Source organism: Solenopsis invicta, chromosome 4, assembly GCF_016802725.1.
Source record: "Solenopsis invicta isolate M01_SB chromosome 4, UNIL_Sinv_3.0, whole genome shotgun sequence".
Lineage (NCBI taxonomy): Eukaryota > Metazoa > Arthropoda > Insecta > Hymenoptera > Formicidae > Solenopsis > Solenopsis invicta.
This window is the reverse complement of record NC_052667.1, coordinates 10,948,831-10,972,500: the sequence shown is the minus strand read 5'-3', so window position 1 is coordinate 10,972,500 and position 23,670 is coordinate 10,948,831. Positions and strand designations below refer to the sequence as shown.

Below are 23,670 nucleotides of genomic sequence, written 5' to 3'. Positions count from 1 at the left end.
ATTTTATTCGTTAAAAGTAGTACAACAGTTATTTCAAACAGCAATATATTCTCTTTATAATTGGCGCAATTTAAAGATTTCATACATTTTTTGGAAAAAAATACATTTAGGTTGAATTAAAAAATAGTACCACTTGAGTTTTTAAAAAAAATTATAGATAAGGTGCGCGCGCACACACATAAATTGGCACCTTTTTTTTACCTTTTTTTGAAAAGGTAATTTTGTACTGATAATATTGACTTTAGTTAATGCAAAATATGTATTTTTAACTGCACATATTCATTAATAATAGGCTTATTCAACGCATTTTTGCACCACGCAAAAGAATTCGGCAGAAAAATGTGTCGTTTGCCCCGCAAACCGAGATATTATTGACGATTCAGGTTACAGGTTAGGAAACCTGTCATACGCGTAATCATGATCGCGGTCACGTGATGCACATCACATGGTGTATCACGTGACCGCATAGATGCTGATAGTGTAGTAGCGAGCGCCACACTGTGTCGAAAATGTGAAAGGGAGAATTCCTGAGGGCGACGACCAAGGAGACGTATCTTACAGAAAAATGTAGAGATTAGAATTTGCATCGCGATATCTCCGCTTGTATGGCACGGAGAGAAAAAATAAAAACACTTTTATATATGCAATTTTTCCTAAGCTATCGAATGAGACGACTTTGAACTTGATCGGTTCAGCCGTTGTTGAGATCTGATAATCTCGTTATGCTTGAACTCGCTGACTCGCGTAAAACAGGCGTCGGTCTTTCTCGCTTTTTTTTTTAATTGGCACGAGACGCGATCGCGCCTCTTGAAAAAGATAGCGACTTCTCAGTTTGGAAAATTTCCCCATGGACAGAATCAAAGTCCGTGGGTGTACTCTACGTCGAGTTTTCGGCTAAGGCGCCAGGAGCCTTAAACACAAAAAGTGTATATACATTAGTTCAATTATAAAAAAAACCATTGTCTGTATACATTACAGTAACAACTTCGACTAATTCCGTGAGGTCGGAAATGTTCATAAGTATGTACCTATTATGAATACGATATTTTTGTACATCATAAAACAACGCTCTTATACACACAAGTATATATGAATTGAATGTTTATTGAATGTAACCAAAAAATAATAGTTATAATATTAGGTACGCGGATGATACTATCATAATAGCGGATAATATAGCAGATCTACAATGTATGGTGGATCGCATAATTGATCTGATCGCATAGCGACTCTGGTCTCCATACAAATATCTCCAAGACAAAAGTCATGGTATTTTCAAAAGCTTATGTGGGTGCGCTCCTGACAATATACGATGAAACAATCGAGCAACATTTAAGTACCTGACATCATTTAAGTACTTGAGCGTTACTGTTAACAACCTGTGTGACCTAACACGTGAAATAAAAGCTCGAACAAGTTAGAATAGCCTATAACATGAGGCAATTTTTCACCAGTCGAAAGCTTAGTTTGGAGCCAAGAATCTAAATGCTCAAATGCTATATCTTCCCGATATTCTTATACGGATGTGAAGGGTAGACTCTTGACCCTACCATCGAAAAGTCCATCGAGATTTTTGAGATCTCTACCGGCAAATACTTCGCATCTCCTGGTTGCAGAAGGTAACGAAGTTTTAAATCACATGAGCAAACAAAGGGAACTGTTACTTATAGTCAAAAAGAGAAACGCAATATCTGAACCACATAATGCGTGGTGAAAAGTATGAATTCCTAAGACTGGTAAAAAAAGGAAAAATCCAGGGCAAAAGGTCTGTCGGTAGAAGACAGAATTCGTGGTTAAAGAACCTTCGATGGTTTAGTTGCACATCAATTGACATATTTAGAGCTGCGGTTCAAAAGATAACATTGGCCATGGATCGCGAACTTTCATGCGGAGACGGCGTGAAAAGAAGAATCGAAAAGTATCGAAGTTCGCGCTTATCACATTCAAAACTGGGGGAGGGGAAACTCCTTATGTCTAATATCATCACTTTCCTCTTTTGTATAGGTAGCTAATATTCGGTCCTCATATTCTTTTGTTTATGGGGTTAGGTTAATAATTTCAAATGATGCCTATCATTAATATTCCATTATTAACTACATTCCGTTCAATTGTTTCTCCATTGGGAGTCACAAATCAACCTCTTTTGTTTTACGAAGTTGAATCTCTTCTCCTTTTATTATATGGTTCTCTTTCAGATACAATTTCTAGTTAGAGTATTTTTCAGAAAAAGCTTATTTTTTATTATTTGCGTTTTACACTATAAAAGAAAATTTTAGAAGTGATTTAAATGAATTAGAAGATGAAAATCAAGAATATAAAAAATTGCAATTAAGGCTTCGTTTTTTTAATTTTAAATGTTTAAGTATTGTGTGTGTGTGTGTGTGTGTGTGTGTGTGTGTGTGTGTGTATAAAAAGGTTGTCTAAAAAAACCGACTATTTTTTTTCTTCATGTGCTTGAATAAAAATCGAAAGTATATGTTGCAAAAGTAAATTTTGTTTTTTGTTTAGATGTTTAAAAAATGTTTTAGAGGTCGCTGTAGTCGTTTAAACACGAAAATCGATATAACATATTTTAATTTTTTTAAATCACATTGAGCATATTCTGTTGAGTTGATCATTGAGATATTGTTGCCAGGAATCAAATATATAAGCTTGAATTTTTGTAGCCAAAAATACAGTAAGTCATTTATTTAATTCTTCAAAACTCGAATTTTTACAAAAATAAACGTTTAAAAACTTAAAAAATCTATTTTGACTAATCGCAGTCGAAAATCGTTTATGTTATCGGTTTCCATATTTAATATTTATGTAAATTATAAGATCAATTAATTTGTTCGTAAATTTGCTGTCATTTTCTTTATATTTTGCGTTGCAGAAAAACGAGCGTTCATAAAATTATTATTCCTAGAATATTACATGAATATTATTAAAAATTAAAATAATATTATACTATAAATATTTCACAAATATTATTTAATACTTTTTAGTATCACAAAAATATTCTGTTACATGTTTATTTACATATTCGTGATGTATTACTTTAATATTTATTACTGTAATATTATAAAAATATTCTTATAGTTTTGAGATTTAAAGTAATAAATGTTTCTTTATACAATATAATAAAAATAAATAATACAAAATAAATGATTTAAGGGGGCAGGACCCTTTACAACGTTAAAAAAATCGATTTTTTAAAAATTACATTTTATGAAAGTACATACTTTTAAGAATCAACTCTTAAATTTTTATAATATTAGACTGATATTAATTCTTATGAATAATTTCTATTAAATAATCACCGGTGAGCAAAATAAAGTTCGAAAGTGATCTCCTTATCATTAAATAAAAAGTTAAGTAAATACATTGAATATCGGGGACTTGGTTAGGTGGCGCAATGGTGTGTGGATGTGGATGAAGATTGAGTAAGGCTGAGTGTGAGTGTTTGTAGTATATTAGGAAGTATTAGAAAGAAAAGAGGTATGAACTAGAGAGATAAGAAGGTAGAGAAAACGGGTAATTGGAGGCGGATGTAGGGGAAAAGAAATTGAGGAGATATTATAAGACATAGGCGGAAGAAATAGATTAGGGCGGACAATAAGGCGGGAGAATCCGGGAGGGCCGGTAAGGTAGGAATTAAACATGGAAGGTAAGGAAAATAAAAAGGACAAAAAGAAAGAGTGCAAGGAGAATAGGCTAGAGGAATAAAAGGTTAGAAATAAAGGCAGAAACAGCTATAAGAAAGAAATGGCGATAAGTAATATAAGGAATTAGGCAGAATAGTTTATGGAGAATGAATGACATATGATACATGAGAGAAGGAATGAATGAAAGGAAAGGAGATTGGAAGGAATGTAAGGAGACGGTGAGAAGAGTGATATTATAGGAAAGAAGTAGCAAAGAAAATTAGAACGTAAGATAGAAAATAGGATCAGGTATAAACATAAATATAAATATTGTAAAAGTAAACGTAGAGGAAATGGAAATGTAAAGGTATAGTTGAATTGTATAAGTAATTGGTTAATTAAAGATCCTGGACGGATTAGTATAGAAAGAAGGAGACCGAGGAAACTCTGATCACCGGCCGTTGGAGATTAAGGTTACGAAGCATAAAAGATGGAGAAAGAGGTACAGGAGATTGAGATTATGAAGAATAAAGGATAGAAGAAGTGGTACAGGAAAAAAAAGAAAAAAGAAATTAGAATAAATATATAGGATAAGGGGGCGATAGAGGGGTAAGCAAAAAGGAAAGAGGAATCGGAATTGTAGTAAGAATTGGAAAGAAAGGAGGCTGTTGGATTATTAAAGGAGAAGGAGAAACGGAGTCGGATCTTTTGTCTTTGGAGACTGTGCTTACAGAGGTTGAAGAAAGATTGTATGAAATAAGACAACAGAGATAGATGCAGAATGGACGGAAGAGCGCCGTGGATCTCCTTTGCAGCAACAAGTTCACACTGTGGGTAATTCTTGTCACGTTGTATTGGAACGATTCCCAAGATGCGTAATTTCTGCATTTCTGCGTGGAGATACTAAGTAATCTCTGGAAGGCTGGGTGAAAAGGAGGCTACGAGGATTATTAAAGATATTTGGTATAAGAAGCAAGAAAGAAAAGAGAGAGGAGAGAAAAGAAAAGGGAAAGAAGAACCGAGAAGAAGGAAAGGAGGAACCAAGGAATGGAGGTACAGTGAAGGAAGAATGTGAGGATACGCGAAAGAAGAATGTAAATTAGGAGTTAAGATGGAAACAGAATTAGAATTAGGCATAAGCATAGGTTTAGATATAGGAATGAGGGCGATGTGATGCTGGGGTTGGTCCGGGTGGACAGACTTGCTGTATATGGTACGGTGTTTATCTGCCTGGGCGGACTGTTGCGCCATGCTGTACCAAGGATAGGAAAAAAAGAATAAGTATAGGGAGGTATAGTTAGCACCGTGAGCGCAAGGAAAGGAAAGAAGATTAGTATAGGGTGTGGATGAATGAGTGGTTAAGGAACGATTGTAAACCAAGTCCCCTTCTTGGCAATGTAAGCTTGAAAAGAAATAAATTTTATATACCCTATGATCAGAAAGTACCGGGAATTTTTTATTTAAAAGTACCACGCATGCGGGAACCGGTTTATTTTTTTTTCTTATGTTGGTACGACCTTAAGACGCACATGTCAGGTTTTAGTGCCATCCGATCATTAGTGTCTGCCTGGCGTTTGTTTACATCAGTCAACTTTTTTCATTTTGCCGCATTTTACCATGAATAATTTTGTTGAACAAAGAGTTTGTTTGAAATTTTGTGTTGCGAACGAAATTTCGTGTGCCGATGCACTGAAAATGTTGCAAAAAGCATTTTGCGAATCTGGTCTATCAAAAACAAGAGCATACGAGTGATATAAAGACTTTAAAAGTGGTCGTACAGTGGTGGAAGATTTCCCTCGTTCCGGACGTCCATCGACGTCGAACACCGATGAAAACGTGAAGAAAGTGAAAGAAATGGTGCTTGAAAATCGTCATATCAGCTTAAGAGAGATGTCTAGTGAACTTGGCATTGCATATGGAACGGCACAGCATATTGTGGTTGATGTTTTGGGTATGAGACGCGTGGCAGCCAGGCTCGTTCCGAAGGATCTGAATTTCTTGCAAAAACACCACCGAAAGACAGTTGCTGAAGAGATGATTTCTAAAGCCCAAAGTGATCCAACCTTCATGAAACTACGGATAATTACGAGCGACGAGACATGGGTCTATGAATTTGATATGGAAACAAAGCAACAATCGTCCGAGTGGCGCTTCGAAGACGAGCCGAAACCGAAAAAACCGCGTCAAAGCCGCTCAAAAGTGAAGGTGATGTTGACTGTTCACTTCGATTGCCAAGGCGTTGTGCACTATGAGTACCTTCCACCGGGCCAGACAGTCAACAAAGAATATTATTTATCCGTTTTGAAGCGTTTGAGAGATGCTGTACGTCGCAAACGGCCGGAAATGTGGGCCGACAATTCTTGGATTTTGCATGATGATAACGCACCATCGCACCGAGCCCGAATTGTACTGAATTATTTGACCAAACATCAAGTAAATACCATCAAGCAAGCACCGTATTCACCTGATATGGCCCCGTGCGACTTTTTTTTGTTCCCCAAGTTGAAGTTGCCACTTCGTGGAAAGAGATTTCAGTCGATCGAGGAGATCAAAGAGAATGCGACGAGGGAACTAAAGGCCATCCCTTCGTCGGCCTACCAGGGATGCATGGAGGACTGGGTCAAGCGTTGGCACATGTGTGTTGCTTCAGATGGATCATATTTTGAAGGAGATAAAATAAATTTGCCTGAAATTTAACTCTATTTTGTTTTATTTAAAAATTCCCGGTACTTTCTGATCATAGGGTACATTGAATATCGGTTAAACGAGTGTACCTACATTACTGTGTGATGTATCTGAGCGCAGGAATTCTAATCGCTACAATTGTTCAACTTTAATCATTTATAATTTGAAACGTATTATAGCCCCGGCATTTTCGTATTACGATTTTCGACTCACAATCAGAATATTCCAAAGAATTCGCTTATAAAAACATTTCTGCGAATTCTGGAACTCTCTGATATGTGTATAAATGTATACGAGGTGTGATCAAAAAGTAAGGTGACTTTTTGAATTTCGCGCGCTCTGTACACTCCAATTTCAAATTTTTTTTTTTGTGTTGGTACACTCGTCACGATCATATGTTCACAGTTTTGACTATACGTACGCCACTGTCAACATTTCAAGAGTTTTTGAACACTTAATACCATTTTTTACACAAAAATTAATACAAACTCTCTGCTCTATTATTTTCAACAGCAAAAAATCGCCGAGCACGCAAACACGAGTCTAACCTTTATGCCTCTCATATAAAAACAACACTTGCTATATAGCATTGTTTTTATGTGAGAGGCATAAAGGTTAGACTCGTGTTTGCGTGCTCGGCGATTTTTTGCTGTTGAAAATAATGGCGCAGAGAGTTTGTATTAATTTTTGTGTAAAAAATGGTATTAAGTGTTCAAAAACTCTTGAAATGTTGACAGTGGCGTACGGTGAGTCAACTTTGAGCAAAAAAAATGTTTATAAATGGTATAAGTTATTCCAAGAGGGCCGAGAAAATGTTAACGATGAACCTCGCTCTGGACGCCCCAGCACGTCAAAAACCGACGAAAATGTTCAGGAAGTGAAAGAAATTGTGTTGAAAAATCGTCGAATCACGATTAGAGAAATAGCTGATGATCTTAACATATCGTTTGGCTCATGCCAATCAATTTTAACGGATGTTTTGGGTATGACACGTGTGTCAGCGAAATTCGTTCCAAAACTGCTTAATTTTGATCAGAAGCAGCGTCGCATGAACATCGCCCAAGACATGTTGAACGACGTCAATGATGATCCTGATCTGCTCAAAAGGGTTATAACTGGTGACGAAACATGAGTATATGGTTATGACGTCGAAACCAAAGCCCAATCATCCCAGTGGAAGAGCCCAGGAGAGCCAAGACCGAAAAAGGCACGCCAAGTTCGCTCGAATGTGAAGGTTTTGCTCACAGTTTTCTTTGATTACCATGGCGTTGTGCATCAAGAATTCTTACCACAAGGTCGTACGGTAAACAAGGAGTATTACCTTGAGGTGTTTGCGTGAATCAATAAGAAAAAAACGTCCGGAAGTGTGGAAAGAAAATTCATGGATTCTGCACCATGATAATGCACCTGCGCACACGTCGTTACTAGTGAGTACTTTTTTGGCCAAAAACAATACTATCATCATGCCTCAGCCACCGTATTCACCAGACTTGGCCCCCTGCGACTTTTTCCTCTTCCCAAAATTGAAAAGGCTTATGAAAGGATGAAGATTTGCGACGATTGAGGAGGTTAAGGCTGCATCGCTGGAGGAGCTCAAGGCAATACCCAAAAGTGCATTTCAGAAATGTTTTGACGACTGGAAAAAGCGCTGGCACAAATGCATTGTATCAGAAGGGGATTATTTTGAAGGGGATAACATAATTTTGGATGAATAAATATTTTTTTATAAAAATGAAAAGTCATCTTACTTTTTGATCACACCTCGTATATACTTATGTGTTACATATATGTATACATGTATGTATGTGTATACATGTATGTATGTATATATATATATATATATATAGGATGTCCCATAACTTAATTAATATTTTCGAAAGTGAAAAGAATGGAAATTTTTAACTAAATTTATCATTTTAAATAAAATAGTTCTCTAAAGATTTTTTTTTGATAGTTATATTGGAAAATAAATATCCAAAGAACATTGTACAAGTAAAAATGATTCGTTAATTATGAAAAACCTAGCTTTTATTCATCAAATCTTAACTTCCCTTTCTTACCCCACCCTCCTCTTAATGAAATTTTATAAACAACCTCGTATTAAATAATAAAGTTGGCTATTCTGACTTGGCAACATATTAAGTTATCAAACCTAGCTTGTCTACTGTAATAATCAGAGATTATAAATTGCATGAGAAGCACGAAAAAGTTTAAAAAATGTAAACAAGTATAGAAAACCATAATAATTTTCAATAAAATTCCCCTAATTCTCCAAAGAGATTATAGTAAATATATTGTCAACTTTTGTTAATAACTTTTTAACGAATAACGGACGACATCTAAAACTTCTTAAAGGTCACGAGGGACCTTGACAACATATGTGAAAGGCAAGATCCGAGAATGGATTCCTTATTCGGTATATTTATCGAAATTATTATCTCTTATTGATATGGAAGATATTATATCATCATAAAAATATTGTAATGTAAAATATAAATGAACAATATATGTACTATTTATGTATTTTAATAAAAATTGAATATAAAAATTTCCAAAATATTTGTTTTAACATAAATAAAAAACTAATAATATATAACTCAGAACTCAAAAATCAAAACAACAAACAATTGAGAATAAGAACAAATGAATCAAAATAAAACTATGGTTGTGTTCGCGTAGCGTGCTATCAGCGCTATCGTGTCGTTTTATCCTTATTCTATGTCTAATGATCGATAAAGATAGAATGACGGAATAGCGCCGATAGCGCGCTTCCCGAACGCAGCTTAAATTAGCGGCGAGTCAGCTATTGCAATTAATAGGTCATAAACAAAAAAATTACTTATATGTATAAATACGCTTATATAAATATTACTCATACAAATTTCATTTTTTAACAAGAACAATATTTATTTTTTTTTAACATACAAGGATGTGTAAAAGTAGCCAATTTTGATCCCCCCCAACTGGAAAGTAAAATTTGTATGATAGTAAGAAAGCCTTCTTCGGTCGCAGCTAGGTCTTAGTGCTTATATTTATTCGTGTGATTTTATATACTTCTTCGAATTCAACCAGAATGTGTGCCCAATTAATTCCGGTCGTAACACAGCATATCGAATAGGAATTAGCGAGGGGTCAACCACTAGTGGGAATCATTGTACATTTCTCTATAAATATATTGCGGCAGTACAGAAATAAAACAGGCAATACTAGTAATACGCGCAATACATTAACAATACGTAGCAACAGATGGCAATACGTAGCAATAAATGGCAATACGTAGCAATAGATGGCAATACATAACAATACATTAACAATACGTAGCAATACGTTAGCAATAACTTTGCAATAAATGACAATATTTGAGTAAATTGTATAAATATCAGATTAATGCAGTATTTCTATAGTAGTGTACGGTAATAAAAGAAGTGCAAGGAATGAAACGCCAAAAAGATAAACAATAATCTAAAAAACGTCTGCAAACACGAACGCGCACAAACACGAGCGACGAGTTTCCTTTGGAAATAAAAATTACTATCTATATTTTGTAACAAAAATGTGAGTATTCATCAGCCAGACAGACCTATATCGCAAATGATTAGGGTAAATTGGGGTATTATGGCCATACGGAAAAGGTGGCCATAGTCTGTAATTTCTCCAGTAATTGCTCAATAGTGCATTTTTATAGTCAATCTAAAAGATAATCAATATTTACAGTAGTTTATATACGTACACTATTCGAAACAATCTTATTCTGAATATTATATAATACTTTTACTTGTAACTACCTGCAAAGTTTTGCATGTGTCCTCTAAAAGCTGCTATAACGTCGAATAAATTACTGTTAAGCTATCATAATCAACGTTACGTATATAATAAAGGAAGCTGTAACATGACTTATAATTTGTGCTCTTATTTTCACTATTTATTTAAATACACCATGATTATCTTTTTCTTACACTTCGGCCAAGATGGCCCACTTTGTTTTTTCATACATTGTGTTTTTTTTAAATTATAAAAATCTGTTTTTTTCCTTACTTTAAAAGAATTATAATTGTTATGTTATTATTGCAATATCAAATTTAAAAATTTTCATGTTACTATTGCAGTATAATTATAACTAAATCATATATAATTATATATATTTAAGATATATGTATATACGTGTTTATAGTAAATATATAGTATAAAATTATAAGTTTTATTTATCACTTTAGAAAATATTATTATACTTTCATTTTTAACATGAAACGTGTATAGCCAACTGTCCAATAATACTATGGCCATCTTTTCCTTAAAATTTTGATAAGATGGCCAATGCATATGTTATAATATTTTGTTAATATTTGATTTCTAATAAATGTTTTCTCTTTAAATTCAATAGTATTATTAACTTTAAGATTCAGTGAAGTGATATGTCAAACATTATTAAAAAAATAATAAAAATAAAAATGCGTTTTTTGCATTTTGAAAAACAATGGCCATCTTACCCAAGTTTATTCTACGAAAGAATACGTTTCTTTGACACACAGTTAAGTACGATTTACTAAAAAAATTCTATCTACTTTTTTCGATCTCCAATAAAATATACATTTGTAATAAAAAATAATTTTTATTATCGAGATTATATATTTCAGATTTAAAATGCTGAGAGGAAGCTGAAAACTTTATTGATAAACTGTTAAATAATTATCATACAAAATTACCAAGTTATATAAAATTAGTTTTAAATTATGCAGGCTATGATAATATTATATCGATTTCGAAAATAGATGATGCTTCTATAGCGGAATTAGAAAAGTTCGCAAAAGAAGATTTAACTAAACTTTTAAATGAAAATGAATTAGTGGAATTATTTGGCAAAATATATCATCGAAATCCATCACTTTTCAAGATTCTTGATGGTCACAAGAAACTACTGTTACATTTAAAGGAAATCTGTGTCAAGGAAGTTGAAAATATTTCAAATAAATTTTGTATAAAATGTAATGAGAAAAATAGTACTCGTGAAGGAAAAAAAGAAAAGAGCCAAAAGAAAAGAAACTTTCATGACATGCAAAGAGAAGCAGAGGAAGTAATAATTGAAAATGACAAAAAAAATAAAACAGATAATGCTAAAGAACACGTAGAAAATTTGGCTAAAAAATATGTTAAAAGATGTATTAATGAGTACTGTGAAGAACATATTGAAGACTTTATTAAAAAAATTGATAATTTAAAGGTCATAATGGATAATGAAAATTATTGTGCAAAAATTAAATGCTGCTTCTGCGATTTTATTTTCACAGGATATTCGATAAAAAATTCTGGAATTGGAAGAAAATGGATATTATCTAATTTTAATAAGCACATTTTAATTCATATGAAAAATAGAAAAAACAAAAAACAGAGAAAAGAAAACAAACCTAACAATACTTTACTTTCATTTATAAAAGTACAAAATAACAATTCTTTTGCAAGTTCACTTCCAAGTTCACTTCCGAGTTCAACTCAAAGCGAAAATAAAATTCAAAATAACATAAATATTTTATCTGAAATTAGTGATACTAATAGTTTGGCCAACACTAATGCCAATACTATTCAAAATGCGGAAATTTATATTTCGCCAAATATAAATCCCATAGAATTAAATGCATTTTCTTTGACAAACAGCTCGATAAATTTATAACCTGAGTTACAACCATTATGTCCAAGTGTAACCGATTGCAGTGAAACTTCTAATTTATTAGAATTATCGGATTTTTACGAACGCAGAATTATTGAAGAAGCTAATAATTCTGCAACATTAAATAATGAGCTTCAACTACAAATGGAAAAGAATGCAAAAGTAGATGTCATGAGTAGACAACAACGAAAACTAAAAAAATTTGAAGCATTTGATGAATCCTAGACTAAAATTACAGATTATTTTCTTAAAACTATTACAAAAATTATTGAAGACCATCCTGATATACAAAATACTTTGTTAAGTATCGCTAATACAGAAAATACAAGCAATTTTGCAAATATAAGTTCATTCTTAGAATGTTTAAAAGATACGGCAATGAAGAATATCAAACGCAAGAAACATGGAAACAAATTTACTAGCCCTTTAAAACTTTTTAGTTTATATATTTTCATTGTTGGTGGTCGTATGCTCTATGAACTTTTACATGCGAATCTATAAAATATATTACCATCAATTACAACAATTAACAGATTAATAGATAAGGAAAGTAATATAGTCAATGGAATAGTTCGATTAAAAGAATTAAAGTTGTTCTTAATAAAACGAAATTATCCTTTAAATGTATTTATTTCTGAAGATCAAACCGCAATAATTAAGAACATAGCATATGATTTTAAAAGTAATCAAATGATTGGCTTTGTGTCTTCATGTAAAAAGAATGGATTTCCCAAAAATAATTTTTATGTAAATTCTGTAAAAGACATTGAAAATGCCTTTTCAAAATATATTGTTGGCTGTAATGCCTATGTGTACATGGCTCAACCGCTTATTGATAACGCACCAGCATTTTGTTTAACAGTTTTTGCAAGTGATAATAGATTTAATCATAATGACGTCTTAGCTAGATGGGCGTTCTTAAAAAATGAACTTGAAAAACTTGATATACAAATAACTGGATTTTCAAGTGACGGTGATACAAGGTGCTTAAAAGCCATGAGAATATGGTCTAAAATTTCTTTATTGTCTAAAAATCCATATTCTCCTTACTTTCAGGTGAGTAATTCATTCATTTCTATTTTTTTCAAGCAAGTTGTTAAATTAACAATGTTGTCAATTAGAATCAATCAAATTTCTGTTTCAAATTGCAAATATAGAACAATAGAATAATTTGTTATATTAATAATATTACTATTTAACTATACTAATATATAACTAATTTAACAACTTTAATTAAAAAATAATGTAACAACCTGTGCGAATTATTTTAATTATTTATTTTAGATAGAATTTGATATAAAAAAACCAGTATGTATTCAAGATACAGTTCATATTGGAACAAAAATAAAAACAAGATTTTTAAAACCGAATGTATTTTTACCGATGGGCTCAAAAATTGTCTCTCCAGAACATGTGAAAAAATTAATAAAGCAATTTTCTAAAGATAAACATTTATTATGTGACAGTGATCTTGAACGTATGTTTAATTTAGTTTAATTAATATATGAAATATTGTATTATTTATCTAAAATTCTAAAAATTATTTTTCAGCAAAAGATAAGATGAATTTTGATGCAGTTGAAAAATTATGTGCGCCTCGAGTTACGGAATTATTATCTGCTATTCCAGATAGCCAGAGTACTAAACAATTTCTTATTTTAATTAAACATATATTAAATTCTTTTTTAAATAAAAAATTAAAAATTGAAGAGCGCATATATTCCATGTGGCACGCAACATTTTTTTTAAGATTGTGGAGAAGGTGGTTACAAGAAAATAACTACAGTATTGATAAAAATTTTATAACTTCTAATGCTTACACGTCCATAGAATTAAATGCACATGGTTTATTAATATTGATTGAGAAAATAATCAGTTTACACCTTGGTTATGTAGCAATCAACCATGTGAAAAAATTTTCAGACAAATAAGATCCATGACATCTACTTTCTCAACAATAACTAATTTTAATTTATTGAGCATTTTGAGACGTTTAAATCGAGTGCAACTTTTAAACGACATAAGTACTGACTTAAGTAAGTTTAATTCATAATATTTTAATTAAATTTATACATAATTATAAAAGTTCAATTTACTTTAATAATATATTCTTATTTCAAAGCGATACATTTCTATTTCCACGAGAAGAAAATAATAGATTAGGAATTTCTTCAGATAGAACTTTAAATTCTGATGAAATTCCATCTACAGAAAAAATTTTACATATTTTGGACACCGCTAAAAATGATGCACTAAATATTGCAATAAAATTAGAAATGAATATGAATGAAGAAATAATAAAGGAAAGTTTTGAAGAGATCAACATTCGACATTTAATTGACGAAGAGGAAAATGAAGAAGAAGAGGAAAATAATGATGATATTATAGAACAACAAAATGAAGATATTGTATCTGCCAGTGAAGATTTCGGAAATTTCGAAGATTTGGAAAATTTGCCAAATGATATTTTAATATTTAAAAATCAAACAGAATTAAATTTAAGAGATTATACATAACTAACTGTACAGAAAGTAATAAAGGTTTATTTTTAGATATGAACGTTAATGGAAAAAAATATGTTGTGAGAAAATCTTCACTCTGTTGGATATATCAAAATAAAAATAGATTGTCTAATGACAGATTATACCGAGTTCGTGGTATGAACATTGCAAATACAAATGAAAAGTCGAGTGAAAAATTGAAGATAGAATGTGAAAAATATTACTGTGTTTATTATGATACAGGATGGTACATAGGAAGGGTGTTACATGTAGAACAATATACATGTAAAATGAAATTTTTATGTGCTAATTTAGATGAATTTAGATGAATTTAGATGGCCAAAGAAAGATGATGTTCAAGAAGTAGATAAAAAATTTATAATGTATGGGCCGATAACTTTAAATGGCATAAATCCTTTTACAATTAATAAAGTGCGTACAAAAATCCAAAGAGAATTTAAAAAATTAAAAAATACATAAATTATTTGCATTGTTAACAATCATTATTAACATTGTATAATGTTTATAAACAAACAAACAAAATAAACAAAATTTAAATAAACAAAATAAATATAATTTTATACATATACATACCAGACAATACTAGCAATATAAGAAAAAAAAAGCAATATATTAGAAATACTTGGCAATACCAAGGGCAATACAATAAAATAAAATAAAAATACTGGGAATAATCAGCATTACCAGTAATACGAGAGTAATACAATAGCAATACAGCAATAAAATCTAATGTATTGTCAGAAACGGCAATCACTGTACGTTTTCCTTAGTAGTGGTTGACCCCTCGGGAATTAGTAATATATTAAATTAATTAATTAATACTATTTATATTAAATTAATTAATTTAATATAATAATTGATGCTGATTTGCATCTATATACCCATTCCCCCCTGAAAAAACTGTAAGAAATTTATTGCGAAAAATAACACCCCACCCAGGGTTCAAACCTGGCATCTCCGGAATCTCCGGTCCCGGTGTCTTACCACCTCGACCACTGGGGCACAGTGATATTTCTCGCAATATTCGTATATGAGTGACAACGCATTTGAGGCGCGTGATTCAAATTACAAATATGTTTTGGACCGATAGTGTAACAACACAATGATAGTAAGAAAGCCTTCTTCGGTCGCAGCTAGGTCTTAGTGCTTATATTTATTCGTGTGATTTTATATACTTTTTCGAATTCAACCAGAATGTACGCCGAATTAATTCCGGCCGTAACACAGCATGTCGAATAGGAATTAGTAATATCACTATTTATATTAAATTGATTAATTTAAAATATAATAATTGATTAATTCGGCACACATTCTGGTTGAATTCGAAGAAGTATAAAATCACACGAATAAATATAAGCAATAAGACCTAGCTGCGACCAAAAAAGGCTTTCTTACTATTATTGTGTTGTTACACTATCGGTCCAAAACATATTTGTAATTAAAATTTGTATGTTTTTTTATAGTTTTATTAATAGATTTAACTCTACTACAACAATATGTCATCCAATTAATGGTTTTCAAGGGGTAAAATTTTTCGTAGTAAAGATGTATCTCATTTTTATGGCTTATTTTATTTACTTACTTCTTTCGCATTTTTACGTGTGTTCTCATAAAAAATTAACTGCACTATTCGCAACGTGAATCTGCAGCTTAAAAACTATTAAAAAAACATACAAATTTTACTTCCCGGTTTGGGGCCAAAATTGGCTCCTTTTACACATCCTCCTTTATTTATTAATAATAATTTGAAAAATCAAGAGAAGAAAAATGTAATATAATTTAAAATTTAAAATTTTTATTAACACATTTAAATAACAAAAATAGCTATACCAGTCAAAAGTGCAGATCTTAGTGCTCAATAATTTTCTAGAAGAATTTGCAAACATTTACAAGATTCCCCAAACTGCACGCCGCATACTTGCCAGACTTAAAACACAGCTTTTTTTTTAAGAAGCTCTTATTTTCCGTTTCACAAAACAAGCGATCAAAATTGCGTACAGGATCTCTAAGAGTGATATGTTTAAAGAGTTAATCGTAATTACTATAGGTTTCATTTTTTTTTAATCACCGGCAAGTTTTTGGACGATATTTACAGTTTTAAACATAGAATTTTGTTGACTGTTATTGCATCGATCTATGAAAAAGATAAAGACGCTACTCCAGAACCGATGTAATCGGCTTTCGATCCAGAAGGGTATAAAAAATTTTTTTCAGTATATGAACTTGATATTATTATAATTTCTAAAATAACTATTTAATGCCCATATCAGGCCAGAGATCGAGATTGAAATTGGATTGGAATTTATCTAATTAAAACAAATTTCACTAAAGTTGAGATTGATTTTCTTTCTTTCAATTGGTTAAATTCCAATCCAATCTCAATCTTTACTCGAAAGCTCGGCAAAAATACAAATTTTAACTGATTTTCAGATCGATTCTGTCTATCGCTATATCTCACCATCATGCAAATGTCAAAGTGCTGATTTACACTCGTATGATACAATATTTCCGATAGATTTACATGTTACTTACAAGATATTATTGTTAACGCGTTTTATTTTAATATAGTATACCCATTAAGCCTAATCTATTAATTGCTTATACGTGCCTTTAAGTAATTAAACATAAGCAAAATGATAAAAGTAATTAGTTTAATTTTGAGAATTTGTATTAACGAGAGTGCGCAAAACATCGTAATTAGCATATTGCACGTAGCGAAATGCCTAAGACGAAATAATCGTTGTTTAAAAAAAACAATTTCTTGTCTTTATAAACTTTTTATACAAATCAGTACTAATTTTTTTTAACCGTTTTAAGGAAAAAATATATCTTTTTTCACTCGTAAAGAACGTAAAAAAAATAGAAACATTTTATTATATAATTCAAATCATTTTTATTGTATAATTCAAGCTATTGGAATTTTAACTATAGCCGCCTCAATAAGGATATTCCACGTCTATGTTCATACTACACTCTCAAAAATGAGTGTGTAGTATGAACATGGACGTGGAATATCTTTATTGAGGCGGCCATAGTTAAAATCTCAATCGCGTTCATTTTTTTAGTTATCCAAGTTAATTGCTTTCGTTTTCATATATTATAATTGGCAGCAACAATATAGATACATTAATATTTGAGAATCATTAAAAGAATCATATAACTCATCATGGACTAGGTTTACTGAGGATACCATTTTTTTTTTTTAAACGCGTCCATAATAATACCCTATTGATGAATTGTGGAAAACTATTATAAATATATGTTGTACGAGTGTCACACCTGAGTACCGATTGACACTTGAACGCTCGCAGGGCGGTGAGGTAAGAGAAATAGCGATAGGCAGAGCCGATCTAAAAATCGATTAAAATGTGTATTTTTGTCGAGCTTTGCCCTGATCTAATAACAACATAATAGCATTCGCAGTAAAAAAATTTATAAAAAACAATTATATAAACATATTAAAATTTGAGACAGTAAAGTAATAAAAAAAAAATATGTTACGGTAATGTATATCATATAATATAACTATAGACAAATTAAAAATATTTAAATTCATTAAATCGATACGTCGAATTCTAGTCCTTTGGAAGTTAAATCATATGATTTATTTACTAATTAAAGCAAAAAGATAATACTGACAGATTTTATACATACTTAGATTTTTACAGTGCCAAGTAGTATAACACTATGCCACAGTTGGAACTCTTTGTTTTAAATAGTGTTATTAAGTGAAAGCTTTCCAGCAAGAGATACAAATTAATGTAGGAGTTCTGTCTTTGTCTCTCACTGAATATCAAATAAAGATAAAATTACTCCTGTGTCAATTTGTGTCTCTTATTAGAAAGCTTCCTGTGTCATCCGTATTCCTTGTGTAAAAACAGGATGACATAGAATTTCAGTAGTTAGTGAATAACGGAACACACTAACAGAATCATATCATAAGGCTGTCATCATGACTTCATTTGTCACTTAAAAGTATATACAAGATACTCTTATATTGTAGCATCAAATGACAGATGCTATCCTTGTGATTTCTATGTTCTACTTGGGTTCAACTTACTTGAATACCAACATTATATTTTGGTGATCAAATATAATATTAAAATAAAAAATCTAAGTGGCATTTCAGTTACAAGTTATCATGGTACATCACTGTGTTCCGTTGCTGGAAAGTACACGTAAAACATTTTCCAGCAAGCAACACAGTTGATACAATGTAACACAATGAATCTTCTTCTTCTCAACGTTAATGGTACCCGTCCCCAGTGTAACAACGTGGCGGGGACGATTTGACCATAGTAACCAAGGTATTTCTTAACTTGCTTTCAATAGTTATATGGGAAACAAAAAGACTTAAATGGGAATACAGGATATGCTTGCATAAGAAATAAGGAGGATTGCATCAGCAATCCTGACCGCGCTTTTTCCACTCTATTACAAACACGCTTACTGGTACACGGCCAACCAGCGACTCCTTACTCAACACAATGAATCATTTTATCTTTATTGTTTGTCATTGTCAAACAAGATTAAGATGAAACAATTCATTATATTGCGTTGTATCTTTCCGTGATTCTTACTGGATAATGCCCCTCTCACTCTCTCTCTCTCTCTCTCGTTATATATATATATATATATATATATATATATATATATATATATATATTTAATGGACAGGTATTTTGCATGTGAGGTTAGATAATTATTATAGAAGTATAATACTTACATTATAACTTGAAAATTAAAACACAGATATAATCCAGCATGAGTAATTTTTCCAGATACATTTAGTATAACAGATGAAAGAGGAAGACATATATAAACAGAATTATAATAGAGATATGAAAACGACTATGCATAATTGGCTCATATGGCAGTATTAGATGTAGGATCAACAGTCTCGTTTATACTATCTCATAAAATGCCTTCCCGCGTCAAAAATACGCAAGATGTAAAGAGATTTTCCATTAAAAATATATTTAATCACAAAATCTGTTCAAGTTGCTTCAAATTTCCAAAACGTTTGTACTCATTATATTGGAGATCACTGGAGTTAGACACTAGGGCTGCGTTCGGAAACACCACTCGTGAGAGTGTTCGGTGATTTCAGCGGAGAAGTAGTGCGGATTAGAGTCCTAAGGCCTGTTCGTGTTGCTGCCCTTTTTGAATTAATTTCTTTGTCGTCTCTCTCTTTCTTACGATCGAATATATATTTATCTCATCTCGAGTGCAAAAATTTTTGGGGATTTCAAGCAACTCGAACAAACCTCTATATACCGTTTGTTTTCTGTTCCTGAACTCTCTAAATAAGTGTACACTTAAAATGAAATAGATAGATGTTTCAAAGTTAGCGAAAGCAAGAAGGAACGTTCCAGTGCAGTCTAGTGCAGAAATAGAAAACAAGCCTATAAAGAGAGAAACAACATCGAACCCCCACCACAACCTTCAGTATCCAATTGAGTCCTCCACCGCCATTTTGGGACCGCTTTAACGTCATCAAACACCATTCGTATCATTCTACAAACAGCTGTGGTCACAATATGGCTGCTCGCTTAGCCAATCAAGTATCAATCAGATTACCAATCAGAGCTTCGGACATCAATGTCGCTTCTCTCTTTTAGCGTTTTTCATTGAGAAAACTAGTGCGCACTGAATGTGCACTTGCTGCAGGTAATTGGACGTTTCCGTTGGCACCGTCATCGCGCGAACCGAAACGTCCAATTGCCAGCGGCGAGTGCACACTCAGTGCGCACTAGTTTTCCCAATGAAAAACGCTATTTATATAGGACTCTAGTGCGGATAGAGAACCCCTAAGGCCCGGTTTCACAACTTTCAGATTAACCCGAGTTTAGCTGAACGTCCGTCAAAATTGACGCCGGCGTTAAACCTGTATGGCGTTCCACAACTCATTTTTAACCGTAGGGTTACGTAACCCTAAAACCCTATTTACTGAAACTCAGAATATATGCTTCTTTCTCCTTAAACGTAAATTGTGATTGGTTAGTTAAAATTTTGAAAAAAAAGAGGGAAAAGCATGCCGATGTAGCCCATTTTACAATAGCCGTAACATAAAGCCATAAAGTTCTGAGGTATATATTATAGTTAAGAGCTTGTTTGTGACCGCATACACGTTCGGACGTTTTCGCCCGTTACTGATATATTTTTCTTGTGACTGTCGATTATATCTCAATCGGTCTGCCGGAATGATCACTGTCTTTCTGTATTTTATTATTGCATTTATTTTTGCATCATAGTCAAATCGTTCATTTCCTATTCATCGTTTCCTGTTTATTTAAGGTGCCTTTTCATGCGACGCTGAAACGCTCATTTTCTAGCGTCAAGAAATAATCTAACCTAGTTTATGCGAGAAAACAATATTAGATATATCTTTGTTGTGTATCACTGTGTATCACTAAAGTTCATCATGTATAATTATAAATATCATGCATGGATGACAGAATGTGCAAATTTAATTAGAAAAGAAAATCGGAAAAGGAACGTAATTCATGCAGCTATTTTGGCTGCGGTCCATTTAGTACTTCTGAACGCTCTGAATGCTACGCTCTAAACGCTACGCTATGATCGGTCCACTAGTGTTACCAATATTACAATCACTACACAAGTGGACCAGTTTGTAGCAGTTGTAGCACTTGAATCAATTAGCCGCGGTTTATCCAAATTTAATAATGGAATCAGTTCCAATCTTAGTAAATGTTTATAATACATTCAACGATATAATATCTTATATATATGATGATGAGAAAGAAGAAATAGAATTTTGCTTAATGAGTTATGAATCGAAGAAAACGAAGAACGCCTAAAATTGAAGGTTATGTAGAATGTATTATCCCATCTCTCACTGCTATGGAATTCAAGAGTCATTTCAGGTAAAGTCATAATTTTAATTTATATTTTCTCGCGTAACAGAAACAAAGAAAGTTAATGATAATAATTCCTTTTTATTGTCAATTGATATATCATGTTTAAACATGTATGAACACAAATACGGCCCCAAACAAACTATTGATGAAGCCAACAGCGGTTTGAGCGCGAATCGAAATACGGCTCAAGTCGTAATTTCCCGCCAAATATTGAAACGCTCCAGCTAACCCATCTCCTGTATTTAGAGAAAGAAATTTACATGGATTTTACGATAAGATAAATAATGAATAACCCCGTCAACTACTGCCGACGCTGGAAAGTTGGTTAGAAACGAACATTTTAGCGTCAACCATAGATAAAATTACATAGAGTGAACACGAACAAAACGAGCGTCGAGCGTTTCAGCGTCGTATGAAAAGGTACCTTTATAGTTACTGGGTATCACTCAAGGCTGCGTTCAGATTCTCCACCCGGTGAGTGATCTCTGGGTGACTGGGTAAATGGGCGGAGCTAATGAAAAGCTCCCTAGTGGTTTATGGAATCTGAACGCACTCTCAAACATTGGGTGTGTTTAGCAAATAACGCTGAGAAATAGTAACATAAATATCTCAGATTCAGAATAAATTACATAATAAATTAAGATAAACGATAAAGATAATACATAAATATTTTACTATGAATATTTTTATCAATATAACTAAAGTAGATGAAAATTAAATGTTAGTAGAATAGGACGAATCAATTTAAACAATGAAAATAAATTTTTATTTTAACAAATTAGATGAAGATATATATTGCGCATATCATAGTATATGTATAGGCTTGTTTTCTATTCCTGCACTAGACTGCACTGGAACGTTCCTTCTTGTTTTCACTAACTTTCAAATATATATCTATTTCACTTTAAGTGCACACTAATTCAGGGAGTTCAGGAACAGAAAACAAACAGTATATTTTATTAGTATCAGAAAATATTTAATAATACTAAAAATCTTTAACATACTAATCTCAAATATAAATATTTATATAATAGTTTTGTGAGACTGTAGACCAAGAAACCTTACGTTAATAGAATAAAAGATTAATATTTATTAATCTGTAATTACATAAACAGAATAATAAACAAAACATTTAAACTTTACTTGGTTATTAACGTTTTTCTTTATTATATTTATACATTTTAATTTTTATTTACTATAATATTTTAAATTAAATTTATTTTTTTATTTTAAATTTGTTTTAAATATACGAGCTTTATCACAAATATATAGAAATTTTTATAGCTATACATTTTGGAACGCACCTTTACGTCACCCACCCGTTTCACCCGGCTCAAGGACCCATCAAGGTCCGTGGATTGGCATTGGAGGGGAAGGAAGGTCGTTGCATAGCCGCCATTTTCGAGACAGCGAGTCAGTATTAGTGTATGTACGTAGATAGTAAGGTACTACAGCTATTAGTTGTGTGAGTGAGCGAGTGTGCAGTAAAAGTATGGCCGCCGCCATTTTCGTTCCACATCGTTGAAGTGGATGCAACGACCTTCCTTCCCCTCCAACGCCAATCCACGGACCTTGGGACCCATGTGGTTTTTCCACTCTCTCGGGATAGACAGAGTGATAAAGTGAACGACCCACCTAATGTCCGGTAGGGGCACTCTAAAGGAATCTGAACGCTCTTTAGGTGCCTGGGTGCACTCGGGTGGGGAATCTGAACGCAGCCCAAAAGGATAAGAAGAAGAAGTCTTGTTGTGGAGCTCGTAAACGGCTGAAGAACTTTTACTTTTGTTCAATAAAAGTTATATAATAAAATAATTGTAATGTCCTGTAAAAAAGAATTGTCCGTGAAGGATAATATGAATAAAAAGCGGCTACCGAATTTTTCAAGAGATGAAAAAATTGCATTAGTTGAAATTATTGAAAGCAAAAAATGATATATATGATATATCATATTTACTCAAAAGTAAATATGATTACGAGATGTGCGAAACTTTCATTGGTGCCAGGGTTGTAAACCTCGGTTAAATTGGTTAAACGCCCAAAATCGGGGGTTCATCTTTAACCGAGGCAAGTGAACCTTAACGAAGGTTTAAGGTGGTTGTGGAACGCCACAAATGCGCTAAACTGAGTTCAGCGAGTTAAACTTCGATTAACTCGAGCTAACTGTGAATTGTGAAACCGGGCCTAAGGGCCACTTTCACCAACGCCGATTAACTTAATCGCTGATTAGTCGTAATGATTAGTAAAAACGACAAATGCGATTAGTCAATTCCGATAGACTAATCAGCGATTAAGTT

The 23,670-nt window shown here is 32.4% G+C and overlaps 2 protein-coding genes across 6 annotated transcripts in view; one reads left to right on the top strand and one right to left on the bottom strand.

Moving 5' to 3' along the window:
• Nucleotides 1-23,670, bottom strand: part of LOC105200609 (protein SYS1 homolog) — a 48,274-nt gene that overhangs the window by 14,515 nt on the left and 10,089 nt on the right. For 2 of the 5 annotated variants that reach the window (XM_039448295.1, XM_039448297.1), the window contains exon 1: nt 19,222-19,632. The exons of 1 other annotated variant lie outside the window; for it this stretch is intronic. The gene's annotated coding sequence lies outside the window, so the exon portion shown is untranslated. Of the gene's footprint in view, nt 1-18,945; nt 19,107-19,221; nt 19,648-23,670 lie in introns of those variants that run through there. 2 more of the 5 variants (XM_039448301.1, XM_039448300.1) reach the window with 2 other exon arrangements.
• LOC120357565 lies at nt 13,184-14,044 on the top strand. Its single transcript, XM_039448302.1, has 2 exons — nt 13,184-13,450; nt 13,525-14,044. The coding sequence occupies exons 1-2, from the start codon at nt 13,357-13,359 to the stop codon at nt 13,902-13,904; spliced, it is 474 nt and encodes a 157-aa protein (XP_039304236.1). The 5' UTR covers nt 13,184-13,356; the 3' UTR covers nt 13,905-14,044.

What these genes read in the sequence shown, in the direction of transcription:
- LOC120357565 (XM_039448302.1), top strand. Translation starts at nt 13,357, where the DNA reads ATGGGCTCAAAAATTGTCTCTCCAGAACATGTGAAAAAATTAATAAAG. An exon ending in ATGTGACAGTGATCTTGAAC is followed by an intron (nt 13,451 to 13,524) that starts GTATGTTTAATT and finishes ATTATTTTTCAG; the next exon opens with CAAAAGATAAGATGAATTTT.